General features: G+C 44.2%; 2 protein-coding genes across 2 annotated transcripts; both read right to left on the bottom strand.

Moving 5' to 3' along the window:
- Window positions 1-2,680: 2,680 nt before the first annotated feature.
- Window positions 2,681-4,598, bottom strand: LOC105054268 (pentatricopeptide repeat-containing protein At4g25270, chloroplastic-like). Its single transcript, XM_010935759.4, has one exon. It carries the CDS (start codon window positions 4,559-4,561, stop codon window positions 2,972-2,974), a length of 1,590 nt encoding a protein of 529 aa, XP_010934061.2. The 5' UTR covers window positions 4,562-4,598; the 3' UTR covers window positions 2,681-2,971.
- Window positions 4,599-5,088: 490 nt separating this feature from the next.
- Window positions 5,089-13,819, bottom strand: LOC105054269 (uncharacterized). Its single transcript, XM_010935760.4, has 3 exons — window positions 12,101-13,819; window positions 11,835-12,024; window positions 5,089-5,489 (listed from the first exon to the last, which is right to left on the bottom strand). Exons 1-3 carry the CDS (start codon window positions 13,691-13,693, stop codon window positions 5,362-5,364), a joined length of 1,911 nt encoding a protein of 636 aa, XP_010934062.2. The 5' UTR covers window positions 13,694-13,819; the 3' UTR covers window positions 5,089-5,361.
- Between the last annotated feature and the right edge of the window lie 11,085 nt (window positions 13,820-24,904).

The raw sequence follows: 24,904 nt of genomic DNA, 5'->3' as shown, positions 1-24,904 counted from the left end.
ATATTTAGATTGGATTGAGTCAGATAATCTATTTAATCCATTTAATTTGTTTAACTTTTTTGAAACATGTTTATCCTGTTTCTGACCCATTTAACCTGATCTGTTTAATCAATTTAATCCGTTTAAAACTTGTTTAATCTGTTTAAATCTACTTAACCTATTTTTGATCCATTTAATCTGATCTGTTTAACTTATTTAATCTATTTAATTTAATTTAATTTATTTAATAAATAGATTAAATAGATCGGATCGGATTACCTGTTTAATAAGTATGTTGGGTTTATATTTAAATTTTTAATCTATTTAATAAATAAATTAAGTTTAAATTAATAATTTTCTGATCCAATCCTTATTGATTTAATTCGTATATGATCTGATCCAATCTAATTGCCACCTCTAGCACAGAGTGAGTCCCAACTAAATCCCACGAGCATGTGGATTGTGGAGCATTGGTTGCTTTTTTCCTGATACACATTCTGACTCTTCTCTTCTCCCAATGGCATTAGCTGGAGCAAAGGCCGCAACATTTCAAAAAGAATTTCTTTGAAGACCTTATCGCAATGCTATCCAAAGGACACATGAACAAGAACTACGGGTGAAGGGTTGCTTCAAATAGATGCCTAATTGGTAGGTTGTTCTTCTTTCCTTAGGAGTAGCAATCTCCGAACAAAAATCATAGGGGGCGGGCAATAGTGAAAAAAATTTAGTACTAGCTTCCTATTTTGTCATATTTCTCCTAATACAAATCTTTAAAAAAATAAATTCAAGGACTTTTTTACCAACGGTGTCGTCAATCCGTAATTTTTTTCTTGAAAAAGCACGGCATTCTTTTTGTTCTTCATTTTCCAAACATATCTTTTATCTATACATACCATATGACTAGATAATACATGCTGAACAAATTAATTATGAATAATCAATACACATCTCTAAGTAAATCAAGATATAGTTTTTAGAAGGTAAAGTTTACCAATACATAGTATATGGCTACATAATACACACTCGATAAATTAATCATCTAACAATATAATATGCATCTTCAAATAAATTGATACATAGCTTTCGGATGTCATATTCATCGATATATATGATATTGCTGGATAATACACGCTCATCGACTTTTTAATACATAGCATAAAATTCTTTTACATACCTAGCAATGATCTAATACATACCTTCAAATAAATTAATACATAATTTTTAGAATATGAAGTTCATCAATACATAGTACAAGATTAACTGATATGCACTTAGCGAATTCGTCATTTAGCAACCTAATATATACCTTCAAAAAAATTGATATACAGTTTACAGAATATTTTTTAGAACATACTTTTTACTTAAAGATATGTATTGGATCACTATATCATACTTTTAAGTAAATTGATGCATAATTTTCAAAATATACTTTTTACTTAAAGATATGTTGAAGATATATATTGAATGGTGAATTTCATATCCTAGAAACTCCATATTGATTTATTTGGATATGTGTATTAACTTACTTAATAATTAATTTGTTTGGTGTGTATAATCTGACTATATAATGTATGCCAATAAAAAGCATGTTTTGAAAATGAAGAAGAAAGAAAATACCATATTTCTTAATAAAAATTATGAGACAAATAATTTCATTAGTAGAAAAAAAAATTGACTTTTAAGTTTCTTCTTTAAGATTGATATGGCAAAATAAAAATTCTGCGGCAAAATTCTCTCTTGTGCCCGCCCCATATATTTTTTGTTCGCAATCTTGGGTCTGGCCATAAATACGTGCAACCTCTTAGTATCGAACTGTGCATGATGCATGGAACTCTTTCTTGCACATAGAATGTAATATTAGCTGGTTGAGTGTAAGATTTTGGAGAGGGTTTCCGCATCTTTTCATACCAAGTCAATGACATCTACCAAATTTCTCATTATCTATAGTTTGTACACTATGTCGCTTGATATCTATGGGACATAATCTATTGGTTAATCTATTTTCATTTACATATACCAAATCTTTGCCTTTCATTCTCAAACCCTATTCATATCCCATAGAAATACTTAGTTGGTCAAATCGATTCATGGTATAACAATGATTATATAGATGTATTTTGTTGCTTCATTTTCAGACATTGACAAGAAAATGCCATTATTAACCTTGACTAATAAGGGGTAGAGTTGTATATGCTGACAATCTTGTTACAAAGTGAGATGATGTTATCTATACCAAACATGCACAGAACCGCCTTTGGCACATCGCATTATAGAAAAGCATTGTTGCTTCAGTTTTCGGGTTGCTATTTGACAATTTGGACTTGATATGAAGCCATCTACTTTCAGAGTCCTTTGAATTCTTTACAATTATCTTGGTGCTTGCAACCCAAGTGAAGCATTATTTAGTGTGGCCCTTGATGATTTAAGGACAGTTCTGAATCAACCATGGATACATTTCCATAAAAGCATTTGAATACGGGCTGTTTGTTGAGTAAGCTCCTTTCATGGGTGTGTTTATACATGCATGTCCTTATCTATTAGTTGGTGGGTGGATAGGATTCTGTTGCTCCCGATGTTGGATGTTTTTACTGGTTTAAATTAAATAACACATTGAAAGGGGAAGGATGGAATCTCTTCCACTAATTAGCTCATGGCATCAGAACACTGGAAATGAAACAATCATAACAGCACTTTCATGATCTTCTATGCAAAATATGCTACATTTAATTTAGTTTTACATATTTCATTTCTCTCATTCGACAGAATGAAATTTTGCTAAAATTACATCCCAACATTGACACAACAGGCCCCTACTGAGCCTTGAAGGAGGTAATTTAACAGATTTTGTGAAGAAGCTTCAAAGAAAAATCAGGCACTGTTCCTGCAATGTATATATTTTTATCTAATGACTTACAAGAAGATACTAATTACAAGAGGAAGCAATTAAAATGCAGGAGAAAGGAAATCGTGGGAATCCAGATATTCTATATCCTCAAGACTCTGATTCCAATCCTCTCTCCCTCATCAACATCCTCACCTTCTCCAACTCTTCCAATCTTCCTGCCTGCCTATAAATCTTCATCAACAGCTCAAAATTAAGCTCATTGTCAGGTTCCAACTCAAACAATCTCTCTGCTGCAATCTCTCCTATGTCATCATTCCCATGCACTGAGCAAGCATACAACAACGCCCCCCACACCGTCGGTCCGCCATCGAATGGCATCTGCTTCGATATGAGCTCATAAGCCTCACCTACCAACCCTGCTCTGCCCAACATGTTCACCGTGCATCCATAGTGCTCCATTCCTCGTGTTATCTTGTATCTCTCCTCCATCTCCGAGAACAACCTCCGGCCATCCTCCACCAATCCCAAATTCGCACATGCCGAGAGCAACGATACGAAAGTGACTTGGTCTGGCAGCACCCCTGAATCCTCCATGCTCTGAAACATGGTAAGCACTCGATGATCCCTACGGTGAGCATGAATTATAGCATTCCAAGAGACCAAATCCTTTTCTGGCATCGATTCAAATATCGACCGAGCTCGATCCAATTGGTTGTGTTCGGAGTACATTCCGACCAAAGAATTTGCGACTGATAAATTCCACTCGAGCCCATGTCGGAGAACCCAACCATGAATTTGAAGCCCCAGTTTGTTGGTGGAAGGCAAAGAGAACCCAGAGAGCATTGATGAGATGGTGATAGAGTCTGGCTCGATCCCGTCTGCAAGCATTCTTCTGCAGATGTCCAAGGCCTCGAGAGGAAGTTCATGTCGTATGTAACCCTTTATCATCGAATTCCATGAGACCGGATCTCTGTCGGGAATCTTGTCGAAAATCTGCCGGGCTTTCTGGATGTCGCCGCACTTGGAGTACATATCCACGAGCGCATTGAGCACAAAGATATCAGTGCCGAAGCCCGAGCGAACAATGTGGCGGTGGATGGCCTCGCCGTGGCTCACCGACCCGATTCCAGCACAGGCCTTGAGAACTCGAGGGAAGGTGAACCGGTCGGGCTCGACGCCCTCCTCCTCCATCTGGTAATATAGAGCCATGGCGTCTTCGTATAGACCCAGCTCGGTGTAGCCGGAGATGAGGGAGTTCCAAGGGAAGGCGCTGTTCTTAAATCGACGCGGCATTTGGTCGAACAGTTGGTGGGCTTTATCGACGCGGCCGCATGAGGCATAGAAGCGGAGGAGCCTGGCGGAGAGTTCGGGGTTCCGGTGGAGGAGGGCGGGAGGGATGAGGCGGCGGAGACGCACGCCGTGGCGGAGGGAGCGCATCTGGGAGCATGCCTCGAGAAGGGAGGCGAAGATGGAGGCTTCGACATGGACGCCGCGGGCGAGAGCGGAGTCGAGGTCGGCGAGGATGCGATCGAGGGCCTGGTCGCGGGTGAGGGGGGCGCGGTGTGGGGCGAGGAGGAGAGGAGTGGGAGAGGATTTGGGGTAGGCGAGGGTGTTGATGCGTTTGGGAACGAGTTTAGGAGGAGGTTCGCCCCTTTCCCGCTTCCTTCTGCGGGAGCTGCCGCGAACGAGAAAGAAGGAAGCAAATGAAGCGGGCAAAACACCCGCGTGGAGCTCCATACCCCAAGAATATTTTTGTGCGGGATATTATACCTGGAACTCGCAGCGCATGAAAAAATCCCCAAAGATTTTTTTTTTTTTTTTTTTGATGGGAAAATCTCAAAAGATTTGTTTCAGCGTTTCCCCTTTTATTCTTTTCTGCATTTTTTTTAAAAAAATATTACACTCGATTTGAAAAAGGTATATATCGTTTTTAAGAAAATAAAAATAATTTTTATTGAAGTCAAGAGCTCTTAGATGTTTTTCTAACTACTGCAATTAATGACGTTGTCATTGAAAAAGTAGGAGATAGGATAGGCGATAAACAAAAAAGTATGTTAAGCGGCCACATAAATACTTGGCCGATGCGCTAAACTCCTGTGCAGTGAGATCATTCGTTCCTACACCAAACTGGATCAGTTGGTGAGGAGGATGGTCTTAGAAAGCTCGGGAGTGGAGAAACATAAGAGTCTCACTTCGAGTTGAGGAGCCATCTCCTCCAGTGAAACATGTAGCAAGATGTCAAAGCCATCGGTAAAACTCATATGGAAAGACAAAATGAAACCCTGAGGTAGCTTCATAATTTGCAGCACAACATTGAAGTTGCATCTTGGAAACACTGATGCCACTGTACAGTAATACATACAGATATATTTTGTTTTACATTTTTACTTTCTCAACACATCCACTTAGTCTTATACAAGGTTTTGGAAAAATTAACCAGTTAACTGATGCTTATACAAATGATAATATTTGGGAGCAGGATTAGTCCCCAAGTACCTGTCAATTACTTTTCTTCGGGTATATGCCATAAAAGAAAGTTATGCATCCACTCCAGGGCCTGGATATGCAGGAAGGCTCATAATTCGCTTGTCTAACACAGGGCTTCCAACAGTGAAATGATACAGGCTCTGGAACTCCAAATCTTTCAGGCCAAGAACCTCATGAACTGCATGATGCAAGACAAAAGTTTCAACAATTATGTTTGTAAGTTTTGCAGAGATTCCAAAACCAAAACCAAAATCAAAACCAGAACTTTTTGGTTTGTCTGAGCCAATCTGGAAGCAGAGAATTTTGGTGTAAACTAAACTGTATTGAACTTATGGGCAACTTAAGTTTATTTTTGTCATTTCCTTATTTATTATGAATTTCAAGAGGCATTTTGTTAAGATCAAAGTGGGAACATGCTGTTGGGTCAAAGAAATTTATTTTTCTTTTCATTTTTTTATGGACCATGGATTTGGCTATCCTACTGCAAAATCACAATGATCTACATAGTCATTGAGATGTAAAACGCTCCATTACACTATAGAAGAATAAAATGAAAGTCGACCTGACCTTTTTCATTTAAAAAAAAATTATTTGACTATTGTAGCATGAATCATTGAGCTGAAACACCCAAAGCCCCTCAACAACAGAATATATTTTAAGATGATTTGTATTTTAACTTCTTGATTCACTTTATTTCTTTTTCTATTTTTCTTAATCACTTTTATAATTCTTGAGTTTTCTTATAAATTTTTTGACTTTTTTAATTTTATTTTGTCATTTTCTTTATAATTTTTTAAACCAAAATAATGAAATTAAAACCCCTGTGGCTCAGAGGAAACCAAAACTAAAACTGAGGTTTGAAACCTGGATGGCATGCAACCAATCATGCACATTATAAATGGGACGTTATAAATAGGTTAAGAGACATTAAATTCAGAGCTAACGTGCAATGTGAGGAACAGTCTCCAAGGCAGGTTTTTCCAAGCTTGCAAACATTCTTGTTGATCCTTGAGCATATAAATGAAAGAGCTATTAAGTTTTGGATCATCAATGAATACTGAAGCCCTACAGTGAGATCATAAATATCTTGAGCAAACTGATCTGAGGTAATGTGGCTTGAAGTTGTGGACATAGAACTGGAATGGTGTTTCAAATGAAATAAATAAATAGGATAGTTACAGATGTGAGAGTTTAAAAAGAGGGATTTTGAAGATAACATAATTCTAGTGTAGATGCACCTAGTAATCAAGGGGCAAATACCAGATGTATGAACTTTTAAAGGTAAGGCGAATTATGCAAAACTGCTCCTTCACTGCTACAATCAGCATGCAATTTAGTGAAAGTTGTATTTTATTTAGTCTACAATTAATTAACGATGTTGCACCAACTAACTTTTCCCACCCAATAAAATAAGCATGAAATTCAAGTTTTCAACTTCAAAAAAATAGTTCTTAATTGCTGGTCCTCCATTAATGCAAGTCCCTTTCCCCTTGATTTAAATTATTAATATGATCATCCTTTGTACTCTAGTAACAAATTTAAAATTTACCTTAACGTTCATCTTCCTGCTTGTCACTCTTATCTGCACAAACCCACACAACCTAACATTCTAGCTCATACAGCAAAACAAGGATTTAGTTATCGTTCCACATAGTTGGAATGAATAGGATATCATATTGCAATAGGCTGTTGCATGGAAATCCAATGGTGCATCTTTACTTCCATTACTTCAATTCGACAACTGCAACAATCCTCGTTTATCTCATCATTGCAATTCAAAAAATGCCAAGATAACCTACAGAGATAACACACAAATCTCTTGCCCAAGATTTTATGCAGTGAACATATAGCTCAAACAAGCTAAGTAAATCCATGTTAATTTGAATATCCAAAAGGTCCTATATTGTACAAGCCCCAATTTTATGTCAAAGAATGCTTTATTTCTTATAATACTGCCCTCTTCAAAATGAACCACAATTAGTTTATTAAGCACAGAAAGCGCAAATCATAGCATTTGTTTGCATATGGAGAAAGATCTATGGCCTGCGAGTGGAAAACGATCACCACCATTATTGTCTACAGATAAGAGCAATGAAGACATTATATTTTTCACATGTTGCAGTTGTAGATGGAAGGGAGAAAAGTATCACAGCTAAGAAAATTGTACCTATTGAAATATACATTGCAACATTTAGGACTCAGGGCAAGTCTATTGCAGTATCTAACATGAACTCAAGAAATTGCTGAACTCTAAGGTTTCAACAATTAGATCTAGAACAAAGGACATACAAGAACAAGTAGCGGAAGACAAAGGTAGGTATCATATTGTAGCACCATATAAACCTAAAAAGCTTTTAGCACATGGCTTCTCATGGAAGGAAGCAAATTAACACCTTGGGAAACTTTTAGCACAATATCATTTTATTTTTTTCATTTTTAACTTTGACATACTCATATTAAACATGGAAGATGGGTCCAGGGAATAACCTTCCATTCTAAAACTTTTGTTAGGTTAGCTCAGTATCAGTTCCAACCTCCTCTAAACAGAATGATCAAAAAAATATTACATTTGAGTAAAAGAATTTTAATTTTCATTTATGAAAGTGAAATTCCTAATTTGAAAAATACAATAATAATAATAATAATAATTAAAGAAAAAAAGAAAAAAAAAACAGAGGCCTATAGTTCTTGTCAATGAATCCAGTAAGCAACCTAGCTAATTTTTAAGTTGTCAAAATATGTAATGCATTAAGAGGCCACATAGACACAACAAGGCATTAACAGCTGCAACTATTACTAGGCATGCTATGTAAAAGTCGCCCATGAAAAAGAAACACCGTTCTTTTCCAGCCTGCATGGAGACCTGCATACATTTCAACCCACTATGGAACTTGGTATTCTCAAAGCAACTGATCAACCCAGATAAGCACCCCACATGCATGGTTTTGATTGTTCCTTTTGCCTCATCTTCATTTGTAACCAACTTTTACTTCTGAGTTCTGATAAGTTATCTTCTAGATATAGTGCCTCCAAAGAGGAGCTTAAGTACCTTAGAGGAAGAATACTGTTTTCATAAGAGTTGAACAAGAATGCAGAATCGCAGATGCTTAGACACTTGCATCTTTGCTGTGGGTTTATAGGCTTCTGATTCACCATATCATTCTTAAAAATTTAGAGTCATATGATATATTTTGAACCTTTATCTATGGAATTGGCACATGCCAGCAGAAATACATACCACAAGCAGTAGAATGACGGTAAAAGTATATTTTCATACATGATTGCCTTCCAGATGTACAGACAGGAGCATTAAAAAGGCATCAAGATTTGACCACCAACCGCTCCTGGATATGCAGCGAGTCAAATAGAATGAAAGGTGATGCCATTTCATTTCTATGCTCCCTCATATTGGATGGACTGCACATATTTGGAATCAAGGCCTTTTTTTAAATATCCCCTCATTTGAGTTCTAAGGACCATGAACTCCCATGAGTTTGTACTCTCTTGTTTTGCTGATGCCATGGTCTGTATTATCATTCATAGCAGTTCGGTGGGCTAGCCCATCTGCCTTTAACACAAAAAAAGGCTTCTATGCCAGCATATCAGATGGAAAGTACACTCCCTTATAATAGTTGTGTCAAAAGAAGTTTTCTTAGCATTTCTGAGTTTACCTTTTCTGTTCTCCACTTACAACGTGCTCTTTATGTCAGACAAATCAAAGATAAGACCTACATTGCCAATTGGGCTGGAATTTTTAGCCTGACAGGATCCAACAACAAAAACATCTGTACCTAGAGGCTATTTCATTGGCAGGTCAAGTACTAATTGGGCACTAACCTCTTAAAACTGAAGCAGATTATGCATTGTTACACCTGCATGATCTATTAGGTCATTGTTATGAGAGCTCAAGGCAAAGTTCTGACCGAAGCATATTGCAGACATTGTTGCATTATACTAATATCCTCTTGATATTTCTCTTAAAAAAATTTTATTGCTGGTCACATAAATAATAATAAGTTTCATCAAGTAACCACACAGTCAAAGTAATGATAGCTTATAAAGATGCTCCTAGTACAATATCACCAGGCAGGTCCGTGGACAGCTCAAGGGTCAAGGTTAGAGTCTACTACTCTACTACAGGAGGACAAAAAAGCAGCAGAGGGTTAGGCAAAGGCAAATGGCTTTGAGCAAGACCAATGAGGATCAGCAGATCTAACCTGCTGGTCAGTACAGATCAAGCAACAATGACCAACTCATAGCTTGAATTAGGCACCAGACAAGCCCATGCATCTTATAGATAAGCGACCCTATCCAGTTGCTACCCCTAGTTGCTCCAACTATAACAATTGAATTAGAAATCAATGACAATGCATGAGCCACCATAGAACTATAACAAACTTGGGAATTATTGATGGTTGATTATAAAGCAAAAGGAGGACTTGTTTGCAGAAAGAAAACATGCAAAGTACACATTCCATCATCAGCTAACAAAAAAGCTAAGGGATGACCAGATGAAAAGCTAATCTAAATATATTTCATGTTCCTCTTTTTTTTTTTTTTGATGCATATAAGTGCTCTGTACTCCCTACCACAGCAAATTCTAGAATATTCTGGTTAAGATAAATAAGGCTTTGGACTAAACAACAGACAACAGACCTCATCTCATGTGTGTAACCTGTGGTTTGTGGGCAATGTGTTGATTTTTAATCATCTGAGCATAATAGTGTTAACAAGAAGCTAATTAGGGGTTTGGGGTTATCAATATGGTGTTTATTGGTTTCAAGATGCTTCTCACAAAAAACATGAATATGTAAAAATTTCAGAATCTGATACTTTTTACGTAGGTCTCTTACATCAACTCTTGATTAAATCAATCGCTTATTGTCAAAAATTGAAAAAATATGGCTTGCTGAGTTCATCATGGGGCACCTTAAGTATATCTTTTCCCTATTTAATCTTTACATTCAAATATATAATGAGGGACAAGGATCAAAAACTGTACAAACTCAAGAGATCATATCCAATCACACCACAAGTCACAGCAATGAAGCACATGGTACTCCAATTAGAAATTTGAGTCACCAATCCTTGTTAAAGGGATCAAAATAAACTAAAGGATGACCAATAATTCAATGGGAATTTGTCTTTCAACCTTCAAAAAATGAATCTGTCAAGGTTTTATATAACTGAAATCTAACTAATAATGAAATGCAAAAAACTGCACCTCTAACTAAATGTAAACAAACAAACAATCCAATTCATATCATTGTCATTCTTTTTCGCACAGCATAATGAAATCCAAGCCTGCTTCCCCAAATTCCATCTACTTCTATAAATTTTGTTATCATCACAAACCATCATATAATCTCAAAATTATCAGCCTTCTAACATGCAACCACTTTTTCCTATGGTATCATCACTGGAAAGAAATAGAACAAAATGATACTGGGATCTGTTTCAGCCAAATACACTCCTTTAATCTCCCAAAGCCACTTTTTTAGCCAAGTATATAAAATCCGACCACCTGATTTCTCATTGCAACTTTAAGTTTCTCAATTTATTCTTGGAATGAATGCATGCCACATTTCACGATCAAGTTTGAAATTCTGTGTACTACCCATTCCCTTATCACACTATCCTCCTAATCCCTCTGAACTCTGGGTCTAATTTTTCAGTAGTTACCTATATTGGTACTTAGCTTACAATTTGCTTTTCCTTCAACAAAAATTCCACTGCCTTATCACCAACTCCAAATTTTTAATATTCTTTTATTTTCTGTCTTGTATCTTCAATATTCTCAACTTCCTAGCTGTCTTCAAATTCTCTTTTCTTCTAATCACAACTTTCATTACCTAACAGCCAACTCCAATTTCATAGTCCCTCCATCCCATGATGCCTTGATATTGATTTTACCGATAAAGCAGCTATCAGAATTAGCTTTCAGTATCAGCATCTTCCCCATCTTTCTCCCACACCATACCTACCACACCCTCCTCTAAACTTTCCGAATGAACCATCTTTATTCTAACATGAAAAAGGTGAAAGATGCCCTACAAGCCTCCCATCAACCAGTCCATAATCCTTTTCTACCTTTAACCTCATGGACATACCGAAAGCCCTCCTCTTTTCACTCTGACAGCCACCCGGATCCTTGACAATTCTCCACAACCTACCCGTCCCACCATTTCACTAGCCCTTTCCACCAAAAAGATGGAAGAAGTTATATCACAAAAGTGATTACTGAAATTTAAGCAAATTTTTGCAAATGGAATACAAGAACAACAAAAAATGAAATTCTTAGAATTGGTAATAATATGATAAGTCTATTTTTCATAAAACATGGTATATTGTGCCCCTTTTCCTTCGCTACTTATATATTTATCACATGGAATATTAGATTCATAGTATACAGCAACAAAACATAAGAATAGCTAAAGCATGCCAGGAAAAATTACCAGTCATCCATATGTTGTACTCAAAACTCAGGTTTAAGAATCTTTCCAAAAAAAAAAATTGGGCATACCAGCATCATCAAAGTAGCAACCAATTCCAGTAGCGGATATCCCAACAGCATGTGCTTCGAGGTATAATACTTGACCAAGAACTCCAGTCTCCCAGAATAGACGAGGATACATCCAAGCATTCCTTTCACGCAGAACTGGCTCAAAACGAGCTACCATGCCTAGGCTGAAGCACCCATCTGAGGCAATGTCCTGCATTTGAGGACACAGATGGATGTGAGTAAAGAAAGGCTCTAACAAGCACATACGAACAATTAAAGCACCATACCTGATGGCAAGACAGCTGCTTGGCTAGCTCCTGACAGTTCCCTCTTGCAAGCCTATACAAGGGGAGGCCAGCAGGGCAACCCTCCGGCTTTACCCACTCAAACTGCGATCTCATCGCCCGCCTGAGGCTATCGAAATGGTCCTCATTCCTCACCAAGAAATACAAGCCCTGAGGCAAATTCGCGACCTTGTGAACAAACAGAGCAGCATGCACCTCCGCATCCCACGTCAGAACCCTGAATGGCAGTGCGAATTGCTTCCCCTGCTTCTCCCCCGGTCCCACCTCCCCCGAAGGAAGGCAATGCAACAGTATCTGATAGAAAGTTTCCCTCTGCATCACATGAACGCCATCCATATCAACCGCACTCCTCCGCTTCCTGACCACCTCCCGAACCGTGAGACCTCTGTATAAACTTTCTGATATCAATCCGCTCTGGTGGAAGGGATTCACGGAGAAACCGTCACTGGGCGTCGGTGGCTTCTTCACGGCCTCGGCCGTCCGGTAGATGATATCCCAGCAAACATGGTCCTTGCTGAGAGAATTGGGGGTCCCGAGCCAGGCCAAAGACGGAAACCGGGACAGGGCGGCGCTGAGCGCGGAGTAGTCGACGGAGGACGCAGCGCCGAAGGGGAAGAGGAGGAGGGCGCAGTCGGGATGCTGGGATTCGATCCAGGGGAAGCGGCCGCGGACGGGTCGGTCGGGGAGCTGGGAAGGCGGCGAAGGGTTGGCGCGGTAGAGGCCGAGGAGGCGGTCTAGGTCCTCGTGGCCGAGGCCGTCGAGAAGGCGCGCGTCCCAGCCGAGGGAAGCGGCGGCGAGGGCGACGGCGGCGAGGGCGTGGCCGGCGTCGTGGTTGCAGTAGCGGAGGGCGCGCTCCCCGTATTTCCAGGCCTCGCGCCAGAAGATAGAAGATAGAACGAGGAGGAGCTGGGAGCCGGCATGATTGGGGAAGAGGGAAGAGGTTTCGAGGCGGGCGCGGAGCTCGAGGGAGTGGTCCTTGGGGGAGTAATGGGCCAGGAAAGGGGAAGAGGAGAAAGGTGAGTTGTCGTCGGGGAGAGGTGGCGAAAGGAGGTGGGCTTCGGTGGGGTGGAGGTTGCCGCTGCTGGGGTTGACGCGGAGGGACCAGGTGGAGAGGCCGGTGGTCTTCCAGGCGGAGAGGGAGAGGGAGTCGTAGAGGAGGCGGGAGAGGGAGGCATGGGAGATGGGGTGAGGTGGTGAAGGAAACGAAGAGAAAAGGGAGTGGTAGAGAGGGGAGTCGCCGGGGAGAGGGGGGAAGTGGAGGAGAGGGAGGAGAGGGGAGGAGAGGAAGCGGAGGAAAGGGTTGGGCTGGTTGGCCCAGTCGAGGCCGCGGGGGCCGCGGGCGTAGCCGGTGGTGAGGGAATGCTTGGTCTGGTTGTGGTACTCGATGGCCTGCTGCTGCTGCTGGCTTTGCTCTTCTTGGGGTGGGTGATGTTGGGAAGGGAGAGGAGGGGAGGGATTGGAGTGCATGGCTGGGGCGGTGGAGCGGAGCGTTCTTCTTCTTGACATCATGGGAGGGGAGGGGAAGCAGAAAGAGATTCGGGAAGGAGAGTGAGGAAGGAAGAAGCACTGGCACATGCCTCTTTTCTCCTCGTTACTCTTCTTTTATGTTCGGCTTCTCCTGCGTTGCGCGATGGAGGAGAAGGAATTTGTTGGAAGGGAGAAGAATGTTCGAATCAATGTCCCAGGGGCGGTCACGCTCCGATTGATGAAACCGGAGGCAGGCGCCCGATAGGGAGTGGTTGTTGGGTCCGGTTCGATCGACGCAGAGATAAAAGTAGATCAGATATTATCTATCTAAATTTATTTTTATATTTAAATTTATTAAAATAATATAAATAAATATTTAAGTATCTAATTATTTAATTAATATTCGTTTATATATCTATTAAAAAATATATATATACAACCATCCAATTCATATTAATTTTATATAGCAATTATAATTTTTTTAAAATATATATATTATTTTATTAATATATTATTAATTTAATTTATCATTTATTTAATAATATACTTAATTTTATAATCATAAAATTTAATTATCTAACTTATATTAATATTTATATCTGTAGCTTCAATATCTAATTTATATTTATATTTATTTAAAATAAATATAAATATAAATTTTTGTATCTATTTAATATTCATATCTGTATTCGTCAAATCAAAATAAAATATGGATATGAATATACTAATATTTGATCCGATTTCAGTGCTAAACAGAAACTCGATGCCAAATCTCATTAGAATAAGGCTAGAAGTGCGCATGGGCTAGCCCGTGGCCTATCGAGTCAAACCAACTTTAAATCGAGCTAGGCCCAACTAAGTTTGGACTCGAACGGAAATTCTTTGTGCCCCACGGTTGGTGTAGAAAATCCGACATGAAGTATACCATCTCATCCGATTGGTTCTCATAGTCACCATTTTTCAATACGCATTTATATCTGCAAATCGATTTTTTCGTTTAAAAAATTTTGTATGACGAAAATATTCCTATCTTTTAGTAAATTTATGATATTCTATATATATTATAATATCCTGCATCGATAATATGTACAGAATGTCATAATTTTTTTTTAAAGAACAGGAGCATTTTCATCATTCAAAATTTTCAAACGAAAAAATCAACCTACAGGCATTAAATACGTATTGGAAAGTGGTTGAACATAAAAATCTCTCACATATTATGATATTCGAGACCATATTATGACATCCTAAGTTATATTATGTCATAAGATGTCATAATTTTTAAAAAAAAAATAAAAAAAAAATTATTATATAAAATTTTTAAATAAAAAAATTGATTTATAAATATTAAATATATATTAAAAAAATAATAACTATGTAAATCAATCGGACGGAATAGTGCATTCTATGTCGGATTGTCTGCACCGCCCGCGGTGCACAGAAAATTTCTCTTGGATTCAATGCAGAGCTCATTTACTTTTTAAGCTGAGCTCAGATAGTTACGTGGCCGAGCCCATGCCCAAATTCGAGCTCAGAGCTGGCTGATATATGGCTCGAGATCTAATCCAGAAGATTTGCATGTGATGTGCTGACAACACTAGAGTCTAGTCCAGCGGAAAATTGGATTCATCTAATTGTCTCTATGAATTTTGGTTTGCCAGGCTCTTTCTAGCCGACAAGTCTCAAATATGGAATACTCCCAATACCTTAAACTTCTTCAATCAGCTAGGGTTCTAGCTGCCTAACATCTTTCCATCTTCCTATATTCGTTTTCGCAACTCAATGCCTCCACCATTCTACTGCCTCTAATAGGCAATCGTCGGTCCATGCAAGCAAAGACAAGAACCCATCCATCTATGATAGCTGGACACCATCTATTGAGGCACATTTCTCCTAATTTCCTCTCCGCAGATTGTAAATAAATCCCTAATCTCACATAAAGGTGATTGCGAATCTTCTAATCCCCTAGGGCTAGTCGAATCAGGGGATTCATGATCACCTCCATTTGAAATCAGAAAATCTATTTATAATCTACAGAGAGGAGATTAGAGGAAGCATATCTCAATAGATGGTGTCCAGCTGCCACAAATAGATGGAATCTCAACTTTGCTTGCTTGGACTAACAACTGGCTACCAGAGGCGATAGATTGGTGGAAGCATAGAGACAAAATATACAAAGATGGAAAGATGTTCGGCAATTAAAACCCTAGATGATCGAAGAAGTGTAAGGGATCAAAAATATGTTGTATTTGGGACTCACAGACTTCGAAGAGCCCAGTGAATCTTAATTCACAGGGGCTATTAAGCAATCAATGAATCTAAGCTTCCATTAGATCAGACTTTGGTGTGGTCAAACCACATCACAAGTAAATATTCTTGGCTAGATCTCAAACCATATACCTGCTCTGCTCCGAGCCTAAATCGGCATTTGGGCTTATGCCAAGCCTGGGTTAAACCACATAACTACCCAAGCCCGGTCTAAAAAATAAACAGGCTTTAATTTTGAGCTCAAACCTGATACAAACTTAGTCAGATCTAGTCCGTAGTCTGACCCGAAATCGGCCCAGCGTGATTGGCTGTGGGTTGGCCTGGGCTCACTTCCAACCCTACCAATAATTATATGGAACACATGAATGATATTGGAATTTTGTTTGTTAGTTCAACCTTTTCATCACAATAAACTTCTTACCTATGGTGCATGCAAGTTCAGTTCACACAGGAACGAGAGATTTCCACTCTTCCAATCACAGCTGTTCGTATCTTGCATGACAGCCATAATTGGATGGAGCCTAGACTTTGCCATGGCATGTGCTGTCCCATGTATTGCATCCCATCACAGGACCTCTCCTGTCCAGTTTACGTCCAAAATAGATGTTCTGCCAGGACCCAAACTCATGCAAAGTAAAATAAACCCGCTTTGCAACACTTGTTACACTTCACGAGGTGAAAGGAACAAGCAAAGTTCATTAAGAGAACATTGTGGTCATATGTGATCTGATACTTATCCTCAAGTTGTAGTAGTTCAATAGAAAGTGGACTTCTATTTTATGGAAGGCACCGGACAACCAAGCCGGCCTCTGAGACATATATAGAATTATACCATTATTCAAACAATATAGATTGTGACATAAAAAGATCAGAATTAGAGTGAAAGAATTGGCACGAATGATAGGCTAAAACTCTGTTGAGTTTGGCTGGAAAATGTCCAAGTGACAATAAAAATCCAGGAACATGCAACTTTCCAACATCAAATATGCTACTGTTTTTTTCAAGAAAAACAGGAGATCAGTAGGGGGGCCAAGTGTTTAGCAACAATAGGATCTCTCTTGCACTTTCTAGACCAAATCCAAAATGTAAACAATCATGCACAAAAGAAACAGAATCACTAAAAATTTTTCTAATATTCTTTTCTAGTATGATGAAATAGCTGAAAAATGTTTTTAGATGTATGCTTCAGGCTCTACCACCCTTGCACTGCTTGTCCAATCATATCCTATAATTTTAAGATGGAATTTTCTAGGCATTCATAGAATTTCTAAAAGGTTAAGATTGTACAACTCATGATGCAAGAAGTAACACAGAGAGAGAGAGAGAGAGAGAGAGGATTGAATCCAGTTATTGTGACTTTATCCCTGTTGGGTATAAAATACCCACAGCCGAAGTTCTCGACGGAATTGACCCTTCCGGACTCCGTTCGTAACTCCAACCGTAAGGAGGACTCCGCCCGGACTCTTACGGGAGCCGGACTTCGTCGCCAACTTCAACCGCTGGTAAGCTCCGCCCGGACTCCTACGGGAGCCGGGCTTCGTCGCCAACTTCAACTACTGATAAATCCCGTCCGGACTCCTACGGGAGCCGGACTTCGCACCTGACTTTAATGGCAGGAAGACTCCGCCCGAACTCCTACGGGAGCCGGGCTCCGTCCACGACTCCAACCGCAAGGAGGATTCTGCCCGGACTCCTACGGGAGCCGGGCTCCGTCACCAACTTCAACCGCTGGTAAGCTCCGCCCAGACTCCTACGGGAGCCAGGCTTCATCACCAACTTCAACCGCTGGTAAGCTCCGCCCGAACTCCTACGGGAACCGGGCTCCGTCGCCAACTTCAACTGCTGGTAAGCTCCGTCCGGACTCCTACGGGAGCCGGGCCCCGCCCCCGGCTGTGACTGAAGGAAGACTTCATCCGAACTCCTGCGAAAGCTGGATTCCGAGCTTCTCTTGGACAGATGGCTAACCACCTCTCTCCGCCAGACACTCCAGCCGGACTTCAGCCGGCAGACCTTCGCCCCCTGGCGCGCTGCAGTAACAGCCGCGATTCTGCTCCATTCCCTGCGGCATATTCCACGCGGCTCCATCACTCCACGACCTTGCTCCACCTCCTGCGACGGATTCCACACGGCTCCATCACTCCTTGGCAGGCCGTAATAATGGCCACGGTCCTGCTCCACTTCCTGCGACGGATACTGCGCGATTCTCCTATCCTCTGGCAAGTCGCGACAACGGACGCCGCTCCGCTTCTCGTGGCAGACTCCACGTGGCACGCCCCGGTAATAGCCACGGGTCCACCCCACTACTAGCCGCAACAAACTTTTCCTGACCATGGGCGGCCCACTATCAGACGGTTACAGGCGTCACCATCAGTTTGTTGCCCCCTCCGCCTATAAAAGGGGAACCCCAGATACGTTATTCCATAAGCTCTCGTTTTACCTAGAAACTCTGCTAAAATTTTTGTTCGAGCACTCCATTCTTGTTGAGGCAGAGAACTGACTTGAGCGTCGGAGGGTCTTGCCGGAGCAACCCCACCTCCGGTTTAAACTTCTTTTGCAGGTCCCGACGGCGACCGCGACTCCCTCGACTCCAGCTTCTCCGGCGCAAGCAGATTTTTGCACCAATAGGATTGGCGCTGGAGGAAGGGCTGTGTCTTCGCAGTATTCTTGTTCTTAAAGGAGCGCTCAACGGGACCGCCCCCGGGCATCTCTTCCGGCGTCCCCTCCCCCCTCCTTTCTCCATTTGGTCCTTGCTCGATGCCTCCCCGCAAGGGGTCCACGCGACGATCCACGGCCTCCGTGGCCAGATCTCAGGCTCCGACCTCCCCTCCTGTTTCTCAACCTCCTCCCCCTCCTCCGGCGACGGCGGTCGGTGTGGAGCAGTTTGATCTGCTAGCACAGCAGGTCAGAGGTCTCACAGAAGCTGTGCAGGAGCAGCCGCAGGCATCAGTGCGCCTGGAAAGGGTGTCGCCGAAACACCAGAATCCGATGGCGGGGCGGGCTACTTGGGCCAGCCGCCCCGTCCTTCTTGGGAAAGCGAACCCGAGGGTGGAGAGCCCTCAATCGGACCACGACTCCACCCCTGAAAGATCCCTGCCCCCATTCTGTCAGAGGACCCTCGAGACTCGAAGTCGAGAGAATTTTCTAGACCGGAGACTCCAAGAGATGAACCGACGGATCGAAGAACTCCGCCATGCTCCCCCCGCTTATGGTGAGGATATTTGCACTGACCCTCCCTTCTCTCAAATGATCATGCAGGAACCGATCCCGCCAAACTTCAAGCTCCCCCAGTTCGAAAGCTACGACGGGACTTCAGACCCGGTTGATCATCTGGAAGCCTTCCGGATGATGATGCTGCTTCACGACGCTCCCGACGCCATTCTATGCTGAGCCTTCCCATCCACCTTGAAGGGAGCGATGAGAAATTGATACTCGGCTCTGAAGCCAGGTACCATCTTTTCCTTTGATCAAATGAGCCACCAATTCGTAGCCCATTTTGTCAGCAGTCGGCGCCCCCGGAAGGGTTCGGAGTCCCTCATCAATATCAAGTAGAGGGAAGGGGAGTCCATTCGGGCTTACATCAACCGTTTCAACATCGCGGCGCTGGAGGTCCGGAACTTGGACCAATCAGTCGCAATGGCCGCTCTGAAGGGCGGCCTTCAGAAGAATGACCTTTTGCTCTCCCTAGAGAAGAAGTATCCCAGAGATTTTGCTGATTTGTTGGCTCCGACTGAAGGATACGCCCGAGCGGAAGAAGCCTTCAAAATGAAGGATGAAGAGACCGCGAGAGAGCGGCAAGCAGGAGACTCGAGTAAGTCCGCAATCGAAAAAAGGTCGAGAGAAGCTCGGCCGCGTTCTCGATCCCCTCCTCGGCATAAGCGTGCCCATACTCCACCTCGGGTGCACAGGCAGAGGAGTCCGGATCGTGGGGTTCGGCGGGGTTCTCCACTGGGAAGGTTTCGCAACTACTCCCCCCTCAATGCCTCGAAGACCCAGGTACTGATGGAGGTCAGGGAGCAGCTCCCTAGGCCGGAGAGGATGCGCACACACCCCGGGAAGCGCAACCCCAACAAGTTCTGTCTCTACCACCGCGACCACGGCCACGACATGGAGGAATACATCCAGCTTCGAGACGAGATCGAGGAGCTCATCCGACGAGGTCGACTCGACAGGTTCATCCGACGCCGGCCTGAGGGTAAAGGAGATCGGCCAAGGGTCCTGCCGCAACCTGAACTGCCAAAAAGGAAGGAGCAGCCCGAAGATCGGCCTCCCATCGGGACCATCGACTCCATCGCCGGAGGGCCTCAAGGAGGAGCAGACCTTCCACAAGCATGGGACTCGAAAAACCTGTAAATATATCGCTTACGATTTGCCTTGAATCTAAATTTCTTTCGACTTGACATACTCTTCCCATTTGGCATGAATTTGTCACGACTGGGTATAATCCTTTCAAACGCTTAAAACAAAGCCATATCAGGAACAGGAGGAGAACCTCATCCTGGCATGAGCAAAGTCGAAGGCCCGGTTCTTTTAGACCGGATGGGGGGAGAGACCTTACAACGTCCTAATGCGCCCCCACAGTCATGTCAGGAACAGGAGGAGAACCTCGTCCTGGCATGAGCAAAGTCAAAGGTCCGGTTCTTTTAGACCGGATGGGGGGAGAGGCTTTACAACGCCCTAATGTGCCCCCACAGCCATGTCGGGAACAGGAGGAGAACCTCGTCCTGGCATGAGCAAAGTCAAGGGCCCGGTTCTTTTAGACCAGATGGGGGGAGAGGCCTTACAACGCCCTAATGCGTCCCCACAGCCATGTCGGGAACAGGAGGAGAACCTCGTCCTGACATGAGCGAAGTCGAAGGCCCGATTCTTTTAGACCGGATGGGGGGAGAGGCCTTACAATGCCCTAATGTGCCCCCACAGTCATGTCAGGAACAGGAGGAGAACCTCATCCTGACATGAGCAAAGTCGAAGGCCCGGTTCTTTTAGATCGGATGGGGGGAGAGACCCTTGCGATGGCCCTTATGTGCCCCCGCGGCCCCATTGAGAACGGGAGAAGAACCTCGTCCTGATGGTGACGAAACCCGACCGCCCGACAAGATCGGATGAAAGAAAAAGGCCCCTCAGCAGCACCTTCACACTCCTACGCAACCCTGCAAAAAGCGAGGGGAGGGCCCTCACTTTGAAAAGAGGAGAGAAATTAAAGAGGAAGAGCGACGAGCTACGTCGGAAACAGATGAAGGACAAACCACACCAAAGACCTAAGGAACCTCGTCTCAACAAAGACTGGAAGTTCCTACCAAACATCTCCAGCCTCTAAGAAGGCTCTCGACATAGATTAAGAAGATGGCGATGTCTCCGAAGTAATGCGGAGTTCGGACCACCAAGCTCGGGCCTGCGGCCATGAACGACGGGGAAAGCAAACCAGCGCATCGACGACTGGGCACCTCCCAACGACGTCAACGTCAGACAAGTCGAATGACAAGAGAAGTTCGGCGGATGATAATTTAATACAACGTGCGGACGAGGTAACACAAAATTCCCTTTTCATTCCATTTGCGAAATGTACACTAAAAAACCCGGAAGGCCAAAGAAAGAAAAGCAAAATGACAAAAGTGAGATGAAACAACAAAAGGAAAAATGTATACATGAAAAGACAGAAGGACAAAAAGAGCCCTAGGGAAGCTCTGCTCCTTCCGACCTAGAATTATTCGCTCCACCCCTCATCCAGGACTGCCTTAGATTCTCAATCTCTTCTTCTAGCTCTCTCCTTTTCAGCAGCGCATCCTAGAGCGCTCGACGAAGTCGCTGGCTCTCGGTCTCCGCCTCTCGATGCTTTTTTCTCAGGACCTCAGATTCTGCCTCCGCATCCGTGACGGTCTGCTGCTCGTATGCCAGCTGGATCTTCAATTGCTGCAGCTCAGCCATCCTTTCCCCAAGGGCAACAGAAAGCCCTTCGACAGTTCCTCTCAGGGACTGGAGTTCATTGGAATCTCGGGCAGAAGTCAGCTGAGCCCTGTCAACCAGCTGCCTCTGAAGACGGGCGACTTCGTCAGTCGCTGCCCTGAGTCTCCCTTTATATTCCTCTACCTGCTTGCGCCAACCGGCCCGATGCACGTCGTAGCTCACCTCGGCGTCCTGAAGCTGCTGCTGAAGGTCGGAGACCCTCTTCGACCACTCCCGGTCGCCGTCGGCCCGAGCCAAGAGCCGGGACGAACTTCCTCCCAGCTGGCCGATCTTCTCCATCGCAGCTGACAGTTCCACCTTGAGAGCGCTAATCTTGGCAGCTTGAGCCCAAATTCGGCTGCTGGCGCTCTTCTTGCATTCCTCAAGCTCCTTCGCGAAGTCCGCCTTCCTCCGGCTGTACTCCATGATCTCCTTCACGTGGAGATTCCGAAAGCGGGTGGCCTCCGCGGTGGCTTCAGAATGACCCTCTCTCAATCTGCGAAGCTCGCCTTCCATCTTCCTTGTCTTTTTCGTCAAGTGAAGGACTTCCTTCTCCAACCGTTGGATCGTCGACTTCAGCGGAATCCCCAGGGGCAGGGGAAGTACTGCTGCAGGATACTACCATCGGAAGGCAAAAGTGTCAAGACACGACCCATCACAGAAAGAAAAGCAGAGAGAAGAAAGGGAGGAGGGAGAAGCCACCCACGACAAGAAATTCAACTTTATTGATTGGATGATTCTTGAAGACAAAAAAAAAATTATGGTAAAATAAAAATACAAGGTCGGAGGTCTCAGACCTTGGGGGCAGGGGTTGGAGAGCTTGGTGTCCCTGGAGGGGCGGCTGCGGCAGCAGTGGCAGCGGGTGAGGGACCGGCCTCGTCTTCGGACTCCTCACCTAGGAAGCTGACGTCGAGCTCTGAAAATTTTCTGGTCACCTTCTCCTGGCAGAGCTCAAACCCCTTGATGAACGCCTCCTGACCGAATTGGACATTCAAGTCCCTCATCTCCGCGGAGGTCTTAAATTCCTCTACCGCAAGGACCCTGGCCTCCGAGACCAGGACTGGAATCTGCTCAGCCAAGTTGGCGACCTCGGCCTCTGCCTTTCTCACCGTCTCCTCCAAGGTCTGCTTCTACTCCTCCCGGACTTGTTTCTCTCTTTCCAGGGCCTCTTGGAGGGCGACTACTTCGACTGCCTTTTTTTTAAGGCGAGCGACCTCGGCCCGGCAGCGCTCCTCCACCTGGACGGCGTCCCTCCTCGCTCGGTTCGTCGCCTCGATGTTGGCGAAGAGCTGGTGCCCAATCTGCAAGGGCGACAAGGAGATCAGAACAAGGGTCGAATAGCCGGTTAAATAAAGATTTGTTTACCTCGAGGAAGGACCCTAGGGAGTCCCAGACCCGCTGCTCAGGATCGGCGCGGTCGATCCTCTCGACGACTTTGGACAGGATGCAGCCGTCGATCAACCGCCTGATCAAGTCCCTGTCATTGAAGGGATTCTCCGGCTCCTCTTCGGAACAGAGGGACTCGTCAGCGGTGGCTCGGCGATTACTCACCCTGCGGGCCACCGACTTCCTTCTCTTCCCCCTCTCCACTACTGGCGCCTCCATGGGGCGGACCCCCGAAACTGGAGCCCCAGTCGGTGGACTCCTCGAAGAGGCCTGGGGGGCCGTAGGTTCGGCGTCCGAGGGAATGTCAATCGCTAGAGCCGCCTGGGCGGGCGCGGCCAAGCTCGACTCCTCCGCCCTGGCCCTCTTTGCCGATCCGGAGGCCGCGGCATCCTTTCTTTTGTGGGCCTTGAGGCTCCTAGCAAGCATCCGTGCTGCTTCAGCGTCCATTTCTAAAAAAAAAAAAGAGAGATAAAGAGAAAGAGGAGAGAGATCAGAAATCAATAATGGGATAAAAAAAGAGTGGCACAAAAAAAAAGGGGGGGAAGAGAAAGAAGAAGGACAGAAGAAAAAGAAGAGAAAGGAAAAGGTGAAGTACTCGTAGGATCCTAAGGGCTCAGGCCGATGTTGAACAAAAATTGCTCCCTCAGAAGGTTGGGAAGGGAAGGAGCGGAATAGGCGAGAAGCTTCCGGGCAGCCTGGAGGTCATCCTCCCCCAGGCTGGGGGCCCGACGGACAGAATCCCTCAGGGAGCCCCAAGGGGGCAGGCCCAGCCTCAGGGTCGGACAGTGGACGAAGAGGTATTTTCCTTCCAGTTGTGGATTGAAGAAGGGGCACCTTTCAACAACCCCTTCTTGCCGAACTGAGGAGAGAAATACCACCAGTCCTTCGCCGAAGGATGACGTTTGAAGGTATAGAAGTACCTAAACAGAGAGAGGGACGGTTGGACCTCGACTACGTGACAAAGGAAGAAAAACCCTATCAAAAATCTAAAAGAATTCGGGAGCAACAGAAAGCCAAGGAGATGTCTAAGAAGCGGAAGAGGACGACAACAAAGGACGGAAGTGGAAGCCGGAGTCCGGCACGGAACGCCTCCTGATACAAGCAAAAATGATCGGGTGGGGGAGTGCTAGCCCGGTCGGAGGGGCCAGGCAGCTCCAGGTCGTACTCCGGAGGAACTCCATACTGAACCCTTACAGAAGGAGTTTCATCCGGAGTCAGGGAGCATGAAATGGCGCCCGGTGCAAAAATCGGATGGAGCCCAGCCCCAGTGCGGGTTCGTCTACAGAACGAGGGACCTGGGGGTTGAGGCGGAAGAACTCCCGAACCGCTGGGAGCGGAAGAGCCGGAAGACATTTCGAATAACTTCGAATGAAGACTCTAAAGATCCCGAAGAAGACGGACAGGACAAAGGACGGAGGCCAGGAGACTAACTCAGAAATACAACAAAAAAAAAATGGCAAAGAAAAGGCCCCTAAGTGGCGGGAAGAAAGATGAAGGTTCTGGGACTAACCTAGATCGCTCTGAGGGATGCAGAGGGGCGAGGACAGGGACGACTCGAAGGGCGCCTATGGCCCGAGAAGACGCCAACAGAAACAGGGCTCTCGAAGAAGGGCAGACTGATAGAACTCTGGAGCGGAATAGGGCCCCAAAAGGGGAAGGACGGGTTTAAATAGACCCTGGATCCGGTGCCATAACGATCGCGAAACCCCTCAGGCCGGCCCGCGC

The sequence above is a fragment of the Elaeis guineensis genome, chromosome 11, assembly GCF_000442705.2.
Source record: "Elaeis guineensis isolate ETL-2024a chromosome 11, EG11, whole genome shotgun sequence".
NCBI classification, from domain to species: Eukaryota; Viridiplantae; Streptophyta; class Magnoliopsida; order Arecales; family Arecaceae; genus Elaeis; species Elaeis guineensis.
Note: the sequence above shows the minus strand (reverse complement) of the source record. Positions and strands in the feature narration are given on the sequence as shown.